Genomic DNA, 10,114 nt, shown 5'->3' with positions numbered 1-10,114 from the left:
GAGTTGACGGCCCCTCGCTGGAACCTCAGGCTGCCCCAGGGAATCTCACAAAACGAGTAAGTTCTCTAGTGATCATTTTTCAGCCAACGAGCGCATATTTAATACGCGAAAGCCATCAGCGCAGCAGGATCCTTTCGTGCCCGGAAGCGATCGCTCTGTGACACGAACTCGCCACGGCGCGCCACAAGCCACGACTCAGCTGCACGCCACCAGAGGCTGTCCGCCACACACCTTCACCACGCCAGCGCCTATCTCTGGTCTGGATCACACACGGTACGGCACATAACAGGCTCGTTAACCCGCGATGCCGTCCAGAACAGAACCAGAGTCGTCAAATATTTTCTTTGTCCTCCCTCACTTACTTCCTCTCGTTTAGGGGTCATTCAAATGCTACGGGCATTTGGGGGGCGGTACATATATTATGGGGTCCCAAAATAATCAGGAACATCATTGTGGTCCAGTGAGACCCATGTGATATTTGTACCCCAGTGTACAATTATTACGGGCTACGGGCTTCTTCTCTTCAATCGACTTCAATGATAGTCCTGGTCCATAGGACCCCTATAATATTTGAACCCCCCTAAAATGAACGTGGTACTTGAACGACCCCTTTTTTGGACTCCACCTGGCTGCTTCCCTGACTCCGCGTCGCGCTGGACAGTCATGGTCACGGCACAGCGAGTGCAGGCTAAAGGCGTCCTCCGGGCCTGGTCGAGACGTTCCCTGTGCTACTGTTAGCCGTGAGGCACCACTATGTCACACGTGGGATGCGTTCCATTCACCAGCGAGCTGACAGCAAAAAGTTCCATTATTTTACAGAGGAGCTGAGTTGCTTTACCAAGTCGCGGGATCTCATGCAGCCCATCTCACGTGAGGCAAATAAAACATATAGCCTGAAGTCTATACACGCGCTGACTGATGTGTGTCCCTCACAACCGGCGACAAATTGGACTAGCGAAACTGCCGCTTATCAAGCTAACGCTTTTGCACGCCAGCAGCCAGTCGCACCGGCGCCGCTGGCCGTGCATGGCGCATCTCGTAGGTAATGGTCTCCATAGAGGAAGGAACCGTAGGCGCAGCCACAACCTGCTAGTATATTCCAAGATGTCATTCATCGTGGCACTTGCACTCATAAGCCCGCTGGGCATCCACGGAAAAGTTCTCAACAATTTTATGGTAAGTTAGGTAGAACACTGCAAGCGCTGTGGCTTCTTTTCTAGTGAAAATTTTGGCATTGCTTCTTAGGATTTTTCTTTTGGAAAACGCCAGTCAGTAAACTCGAGGTTAAAATGATCATTTTGCCTATAATTTTGGCATTCTTTCAGACAAGGGCAAGAATGGTAGCACGAGTAAAGAATGCCAAGTTTTTGCTATGAAAGAGGGATGACACATTCAAGTGTCGTTACAACCCCTGGCGTCGCGTAACGTCGACCCTAAACAAAGTGGAACGCTGCACTTTATAATTACGTGTCGAATCAATAAATCTGCTTTTACCAGATTTTGATAACTTACATGAACTACCAATCTAACTGATGTCTAGGCCGGAAAAATCACGATTTATGTTCAGTCTACGTTTAGGTTGTGCATTGTTATAGGTCGGCGCTACGCTCAGGCATCGAGCAGCCATCTTCTTCTCTCCCTCTTACTAAGTGTGACTCCCTTATTGTAACTGTTTCGAAGGCCTACTGCAAATTTGTACTACGTTATGAGCACAGGATGTCTCTACAGTAGAAACGTTGTTCCTTTTCTTCTATGGATCACGGTGATTGTACGCTTCTCGTTTTCGTATAGGGCCCTTTCATTGCTTACACCGAACGCTTTTCCTTGTGTGAATCAAATAATCAACCGCTTCCGTGGAGATGGCATTTGCGTGGAACTCACTTCAACCCAGCTAAACCAAGAGAAAGTCAACTACTGACCGGTAACATAACTGGCGAAAAATACCCTTTAGATAACAAGAGCTGGGTAAGTCATTACTGTTATTAGCTGTTACTGATAATCGGTTCTACCTTTACTATAAAAACCTAGGCTAGGAGACGCTGATAAATGGTGGGATTTATACCCGCGTGGAAGGGTCTGAGTGCAAACTGTAGTTAAGACTATAGAGATTTGATATAGCAATAGCCACACTGTAAAACCAAGTGTCGACCATGTACACACAAGGAACAGAGTGCCCGCAGGCACGCACAAGCACGTGCCTGCAGCACGCTGTTCCTTATGTGTACACGGTCACTTGAACCAAGTGTCATTCATTTGACATGGAGAATTCTACTCTTTTGCTGTCTCAAGAAGTTAGTGAAATATTTCCTGAAGATGATGTTATGATGCACTTGGTTCTACAGCGTACTATTGCATACATCTGCACGATTAATATTTATTTTTACAGGCAAAAGTAGTAATAGATGTTCGGTCAAATAACCAATGGAAGGAAAACGGTTTTATCTTCTCTTTCAAAGACAAGGCATGTCAGAATTTTAAAGACCATATCCCTACTGTTTACGAGCTTTTCTTTAAGAAGAATGAAACCAAAGGCGAGTGCAAGATCGAACCTGTAAGTACAAGTCTGCTCTCGTCACACAAACACACACGCGCGCGCGCGCGCACACACACACACACACACACACACCTGTTATTTATCAGATCTTGTGTTATGCAGAATCCTAATGTAAAAGCTGTGATCAATTCTTTTTACAGGGAGTTTACGAGGTCGAAAACGGTCCCATCAGATGGGTTTTTCCAAAATTTCCAATCGGATTTTATGGACACTTTAGGTTTAAACTCATGTTCGGCATGGATGAAATCCAATACGCGTGTATGTCGGTAGATTGTAAGACTATTCCTAAGGGTGTTGGACAGGAGTAGACACTGCAGTGTCTGGCCCCAAGTCAAATGAATGGTTTGAATCTATGTATAAGAATTTCCCTTGGATCTATTTGCGCTGGACAGTCACGGACGAGAGGCAGCGCCCAGAGCTGCAAAATTCGTCGGATCATTTTGTGAGAGGTCATAAAAAAACGAGGCGTTATTGACTGAGATCCTGCATTGGCTTTTAAGCGTAACACTAGGCCATAAAACAATTAAAAATAAGACAACAATTTTAGTATAATGGGTCAGCAAGCTTTGTATTCTCAGACACCTCGTCCGTTAAACTCACTACCAACACTATCGCAAACATTATTAAAAGAAAATAGTTGCGGACAGGCGTCACTAGGCGCGAATTTGTAACATTAGCCGACATTAGCTTTGTTGGTCCGTTCCCTGGCGGGACCTATCCCCCCCCCCCCCCTCTTGTATACGAACGTATACTGCTCACACAAAAAGTTGTATAACACTTTCGCAAGGTGAAACATCCCATACGCCTTATTCCACAACGAACCCCAAACGCGAATCCCAAACTCATAAAGCAACGAAGTCGGATGACGGGAAGATTTTCGAAGAGCGGTTCGAAGCACACAGAGCTCGCATCGTAACGCACAGGCCGCGGCCCCTGCGGCCCACTCCTCGGTGTCACTTTGTGTGTAAACGAACTTTACTGACCATGCAAGCATCAGGGGGAAAGGAGTGCAGCAAATAACCAGACCAGGCTTTCACTGCCACTCCTGCTCGTATGCACGACGCAAACTGCCGTCTCTTTGTTGCCTGTCCCCCCCGCTCCGCGCTCAGCATAAGAAAACGGACAGCGCCGCAGATACGTTGAGATACGGTGCTTTTATTCCACTTGGCCGCAGTCCGGCGAAGGGGGTGAGGGGGAGCCGTCCTCAACTCGATGTGAGGGTCACTCTGGGCCGAGACCGAGCCTGCCTGAGACGTACGTACCGCCTCCCCTGGGAGGTGTGCCCCGTGCGCATCATCTACCCCTCCAGCCTCTCTCTCTCTTTCTCCATCTCTCTCTCTCTCTCTCGCTCTCTCTTTCTCCCTCTCTCCCTCTCTCCCCCTCTCGCACGCCTTATCGCATGTGTGACGAGACGTGGACAGAATCCTTGAGACACAACACACAGTTCTGTACAACATGGAGCAGAAACGGGCCGAGTTCAATACGACTCACCTTCTCTCAAGCAGGCTGCAGGCCCAGCCCAGGGCCCCGATGCCAGATGCAGCCCAAGCTAAGCTACAGTCATCTGTGGGCATAAGCTTGCGTCTGCGAGGGAGTTATGCAGCTGCAGCGAGTGCCCCCCCCCCCTAAAGCACACACACACACAATGCAACTGTACACAACAGAATTGGGCTTGGCGTACTGTGCACTGTGCTCGGTGTGCTCCTATCTCACACCCCTGCATCATCATGAGATGCCGTAGCAGAGGTTTACCCACACGCGGCCCCCTCCCTCCACCACACACACACAGACTATAGAAATCGCTATCGCACTGCAAGAGAAGAAGGGTCCTGCGTCCTTCCGATTCCGACTCGACAACAAACGCATTAGGTTTCGAGTTGAGAAAAATACATGAGCCCATACGAGTCGGGAACAATCTTCATCGTGTTTTGTTTATTTTTTTGAATAAAATTTTAGATTGGTCACCATATACTTCTAGAACGGAAACTCGCTCGAACAACTCCGTCTAGCTCCCTCTCCGGAAGGCTCCCCAAGGCCCCCATCGGCCGACAGGGGGAAGGGGGGGTGGGGGGTGCACCGTGCGTTGCCTACTTACAGGGGTTTGTGGCACAACTTGCCTACCTTTCAGGCGGCTCCCTAGAGCCACCACGGAGGACAATAATTTCCAACCCTCACCCCTATACCGCGCCTGAGGGACATCGGTCCCATCCATGTAGATAGGAATATATATAAATCCGAAATCCACCGACGCCAAATCGGTTATGACGGCAACTATTGCCGGGTGGACGGGGGACGAACGCACCGCCGTTATTGTCGCTGAAGAGGGACTTTCACAGACCCGACCGAGGGGTCGATAAAAATTGCTATCAGTGTTTGTACAGACTGACGTTAGTGCAAAAGAATGAAGGACTCTGAAAATTCCAAAATGATTGCCTTTTGTTTGCAACTGATATCGCCATAGGGAGGAAGAACTTCTCCCCTCGGGCCACGTGATTTGTGAACGCGTTCCCCCTGCCCGCCCCTGCCCCGGCCGGCGCGTAATCCAACCTGCTGTTTACCCCTATGTTTTTGCACGGAACACTCTGCCCTCCTTTCCCCAAGGAACGAAGCGAGACTTTCTAAAACTAGAGGCACTTTTCTCTCGCCCTTTTCCCTTTTTCTTATATATAAGCAGATAAGCCACGCAGGGCGCAGGGTTTCGCTCCTGTTTGCGGATGTGAAGTCGAATGCAATGCTGTGTTGTGTAGGCCACACACACACACTTGATTCTCTTGGCAAGGGAGTTCAGGTCGAAACTCTCCTACTCTTAGTCACGTTCCGGCTCGGAAGTACTGAACACGTTAAACAAAATGTTCGGAATGGCCCGACTTCTTACCAAGTAGTAGCTACTTGTTATTTGGTAACAAATATTATTTCCGATTCGGTATCTTTGCAACGATGCAGCGGTTAGTCAAGTCAAGTTATTCCGCCAGGTGGCAAATCAGATCACCCACCCTGTATAGAAAGGGCCACCCTAAATTACGATGCCCTCAAGAATATTTTATGCAAATCCAAATTATTTCAAAATGCGTCAAAATGTAATTATTTGGGTGCATTCCGCTTTTGTAGTACAGAAAGCCGGCAACAACAGCATTACATATCACAAAAATATGTCAAACGACTAAAAATAAACGTGAAAAACGACTGCATCAGCGTGTACGTAAAAGTTATCCGCGGGTTACAACCAGCAGCAGCAACAATGTCTTGTGGCGGAGGAAAGGCCCCTGGCCCCAGGCTCGGATCGGACTCACTGCTGACAAAGTTTTGCCGCCCCTGCTTGGTTCTTCCCTCGGCGTCCTTCATTTTCGAGGCTGCGGCGGCAGCAATGTACGTTCGTACCGACCGCCGCAGCCTTGGGAACAAGGTACGGAACGGAGGAGACAGGAGACACAAAGCAGGCGGGGGCGCCCACAGCCTGCAGTAAAACTTGCACAATAATTCGGCGCGGGTCCGCGGGCGCAGGAGCAGGGCGGCCTCTGGCGTGGCGCCGCCGCAGCCCGCCCCCCTACACCCTCACCCCGCCACGCCTCGCCTCGCCACGCCGCGTCGGAGGAGAATCACGCCATTTCACGCCCGTCCGGCTCCCTTAACGATATCTATATCCCTCTCCCTCCCCCTGCTCTGCTTTCTTATACTTGCTCCGCTGCGCCCCTCTGCTCCACAGACCCCTGTGTGTGTGCGGCGCTGTCGTTGGCGCACGCGACACGACGCGAGCGGCCATCCCCCGCACTCCGAGTTGATCACTCAGGTGGCAGGTAATCCGCAAGGCGCGGTGCTCGCGAGCTCTGCCGCCCCCGGCGCCGGTGAGCCGCCCTCGACCCTCCTGCCTGCAGCTCCCCTCCTAATGCGCCGCGAACGGCCGTTGTTTAAACAGTAAACGGAGGCGGCCGACGGGCGGCGACTGCGGAGTGTGCAGGGGCGGCCGGGACGCACATCTGCTTAGCGGTCGCTCTCGCGGTTAAACTTTCGCCCCGCAAAACTACTTACTTATCCGGGGCAGAGGGAGCAGTCCGCCACCCCCCATCTTGTTAGCCTAACACGGCAAAAATTAAAGTAAGCCGGCGCTTCACTATTCCAATTAAAGTAGGACAAAATATCCCACTTTCTTAAAAAGTAAGTATGAAATTACGTGAGATTCGTCTCTCCACTTTCATTTTGCCTTAAACTCCCGGCCTCATCCCTTGACATCCCTTCCCAGGTGCCCGAGCAGTGTGTCCCTCAGACTCTCCCCCAGTCCGGGTCTAGCAGCCGGTCGGAGCTGGAGTCCTATAGGACCTATAGGACTCCAGTCGGAGCCCCCTGGGCCGGCCGTGCCGCCCGGCGGTAATCAACACCCCTCGGTGATCCTTATCCTCGGCACTCGCCCGCCCCGCCCGCCCCGCCCCGCCCGCACACCCACGGCCCATAGACTCGCCCTCACGGACCGGAAACCTCGTCTGCAAACAGACCAAGATGATCTCGTTCCGTCCAGATTCATTGAAAAGCCATCCGGGCTGGGGCGCCTCTAAGCAAGGGAAAGGGGGTTGCTTACACGGCTGAGGAGAGACGAAAGAGGGGGGGAGCTCTCGACGATGGTGTGACGGATTAGTACATATACTGCAGCAGTTGGAGGCTGATTGCTGATCTGAGCCCTTCTCCGGATGTTTCGACTTCTCAGGGGTCAACCCTCATATTGCGACATTCGTTTGAACCCGCATTTGAACTCCTATATAAGATCTATCGAGGCAATGCTTTCAGACCTCTAAAAGCAATGCTGGAAAATTCAAACGACACATCCAACATTTCTAAGCACAGAAGGAGGGACGCAGTTCCTTTTAGCGAAGACCAGCCAAGCCGCGCTCCACCAGCAGCACTACTTATCAACTTTTCTGACCTGGTTCCTTAAGAGTCATGCTGGTTCGTCACGCGCACGCCTGTAGGAGTGATGGGGCCTTTGTAGTGCTGGCCGACGGGCGGGCGTCCTCGGCGCCGGGCCGTGGGGTGGCTCCGAGGGGTACCTAACTTGGTCCAGTCTTCGTACACTTGGCAAAATAATCAAATTATAATCATTCACAATCAACTCCAATCTTCCCAGTCTTTTCCAGTCTGTCTAAAGTCTCTCCAATCTTTACAATCACCTCCAGTCAGCTCCAGTCAGCTCCAGTCAGCTCCAGTCAGCTCCAGTCAGCTCCAATCACCTCCGGTCACACCTCCAGTCCCCTCCAATCACCTCCAATCACCTCCAATCACCTCCAGTCACCTCCAATCACCTCCAGTCACCCTGTCAACTCCAGTCAACTGCCAACCTCTGCCTGTTGTATTATAGATTGCCTACTTAACGCGGTGTTACCGACGTCTACTTAACTCATGTTGCAGCTTCTCCAGTCACCTCCATAGTCTCTTCCAGTCACACCTCCAATCACCTCCAATCACCTCCAATCATCTCCAGTCACCTCCAATCATCTCCAGTCACACCTCCAATCACCTCCAATCACCTCCAATCACCTCCAATCACCTCCAATCATCTCCAGTCACACCTCCAATCACCTCCAATCATCTCCAGTCACTTCCAGTCACTTCCAGTCACGTCCAGTCACTTCCAATCAATTCCAATCACTCCAGTCACTTCCAGTCACTTCCAGTTACTTCCAGTCACTTCCAGTCACTTTGCAGTCACGTCCAGTCACCCCAAGTCCCACCTCCAGTCACCTCCAGTCATATGTAATCGCACACAATCATTTCCTTATCTACAGTCTCTACAGTATTTTACAGTCGTACCAATATATTACAATCAACTACAGTCATTCCTATTTCCAGTCTTCGTACGCGATTTTGGTGAGTTGGGTACCCCTCGGGTGGCTCTTATCTGCCCACCGCCGCCGGGCAGGATGTCTCCGGCCCAGACGCTCGAACCGGCCAGCGGCCGCTGCCTTCCTATCTGAGTGGAAAACTGCAACCTTTTCGCCAACCGGCCAGCGGCCGCTGCCTTCCTATCTGAGTGGAAAACTGCAACCTTTTCGCCAAACGGCTTGTTGGTAAGACTTCTCTCCCCCTGCCTCTCCTCGCCGCCGCCGCCGCCGCCGCTACGTCGTTCAACACTATTTCTTTCCTAAGGGGCGCTTTATTTTTATGCGGTTGAAATCGGTCCCGCCGCCGCCACCCCGAGGGCGGCCCCCGCCCCTCCCTTGGTCCGCGCCCCGCCTGCGGACTGCCGGGGCCTAGAGCGCCTAGAACTCTCTCTGGGCAGTCATCGCCACCCCAACCTCCGGCACAAGCAACCCTTCACAGCCCCCGCCCCGCCCGCGCACCGCCCCCAAACACGTTATTGGTCGTTCTGGGAATGGTTTCATTCCGAATGCATCCCGGGCCGACATTGCAGTGGTAATAGTGGGCGCCGGGCACGAGAGCTCGCGCGGCCTGGACGTGTTCGCTGGGGGCGGGGGGTGGGAATGTGGGATGGAAGCGACGCCATTGTCTATATTTTTAAACCCGCATTGGTAACGAGCAACGAGCTCGCAAAACGAGAACGGCGGCCTCTCCGGCTCCGCGCCGCGGTGACGGCAGCCGCGATGTGTAACATAGTCCTGCCCCCTCGCCCGCCCCCTCCGAACCACGCACGCCCCCTCGCCCGCCCCCGCGGTCCCCACTCCGCTCTCTTTGCTCTTCGCGAGTTAGCGCTCCTTCTTTTATGCCCGTCGTTTGTTTGCTTATCTAGATACTCGTTGCCACTTCTCTCTCTCTTCTCTGTTTTTCGCAACGACCCGCTGATGACCAGGGTATCTCTCTCGCGCCCCCAATATGCAGCGTTCGACCCGACGCTTCCCCCATCGGCAGGGGGGCTTTACGGCTCGAGGCGCACGACGGGTCGCCATAAGACGCGAGTCATAAACCCCGCGGATTGAGTCGTCTTAACGCCCTCGCAGGTAAGCAAGAAGCAAGACGTTAAACTTCGCGTTGTATACTTTTTTCATCTTTTAGCCCTCTGTCCTGAGACTTGGCCAGATTTTTGATTATTTTTCTTATCGTTAGACTCGAAAATGCAGGTGACTTAATATCCATTTCCATTTAAAACAACTTGTGTCAATCTCGCCCCTTCGCAGCCCAACTACGCTGCGCTCTACCAGCGTCTAACGGTACTGGCTGGTCTTGCAACCCTCCCTGCGCCATCGCCCCTGAATCTTTGAATCACCCCAGGATAACCCGACGAGAAAGAAACGGAACGGCCGACGAATGCGAACTGGGGGGGGGGGGGGGGACAAATCGACACTCCCAGTTAAAAGCGATGGTCCTCCATCTCAGGTTTCCCTCGTCTCAAGCCCGAGAGTCTTCACCCCTCACCCTTCAGGAACACCACCGCTCCCCCCGCCCGAGCCGTCCTCAGACGTCGCCTACGGGGGAAGATGGGGGGGGAGAGAAAGGGAAACACACGAGCCAATTGACTTCATAAATATTACAGAGAGCAAGAGAGAAAGGCAACTGGCGAGCGGTCCAGCAGCGTGCCAACCACCAACAGTCGAGCCGCGCGCGCGCCAGTAGTACATC

At 52.2% G+C, this 10,114-nt stretch overlaps 2 protein-coding genes across 2 annotated transcripts in view; one reads left to right on the top strand and one right to left on the bottom strand.

Moving 5' to 3' along the window:
• LOC113215101 (serine/arginine repetitive matrix protein 1) overlaps positions 1–10,114 on the bottom strand; it is a 121,582-nt gene that overhangs the window by 96,555 nt on the left and 14,913 nt on the right. The gene's annotated exons all lie outside the window — the stretch shown is intronic.
• LOC113213990 (uncharacterized) lies at positions 978–3,106 on the top strand. Its single transcript, XM_026433221.2, has 4 exons — positions 978–1,176; positions 1,792–1,965; positions 2,387–2,551; positions 2,695–3,106. Exons 1-4 carry the CDS (start codon positions 1,027–1,029, stop codon positions 2,860–2,862), a joined length of 657 nt encoding a protein of 218 aa, XP_026289006.2. The 5' UTR covers positions 978–1,026; the 3' UTR covers positions 2,863–3,106.

The sequence above is a fragment of the Frankliniella occidentalis genome, unplaced genomic scaffold (genome assembly GCF_000697945.3).
Source record: "Frankliniella occidentalis isolate FOCC.00 unplaced genomic scaffold, Focc_3.1 Scaffold208, whole genome shotgun sequence".
NCBI lineage: Eukaryota > Metazoa > Arthropoda > Insecta > Thysanoptera > Thripidae > Frankliniella > Frankliniella occidentalis.
Note: the sequence above shows the minus strand (reverse complement) of the source record. Positions and strands in the feature narration are given on the sequence as shown.

Bases quoted from the DNA above. Each gene is read 5' to 3' on its own strand.
- LOC113213990 (XM_026433221.2), top strand. From the start codon at position 1,027: ATGGCGCATCTCGTAGGTAATGGTCTCCATAGAGGAAGGAACCGTAGG. The intron at 1,966-2,386 runs GTAAGTCATTAC...TTATTTTTACAG, and splicing joins CTTTAGATAACAAGAGCTGG to GCAAAAGTAGTAATAGATGT. The intron at 2,552-2,694 runs GTAAGTACAAGT...TTCTTTTTACAG, and splicing joins GCGAGTGCAAGATCGAACCT to GGAGTTTACGAGGTCGAAAA.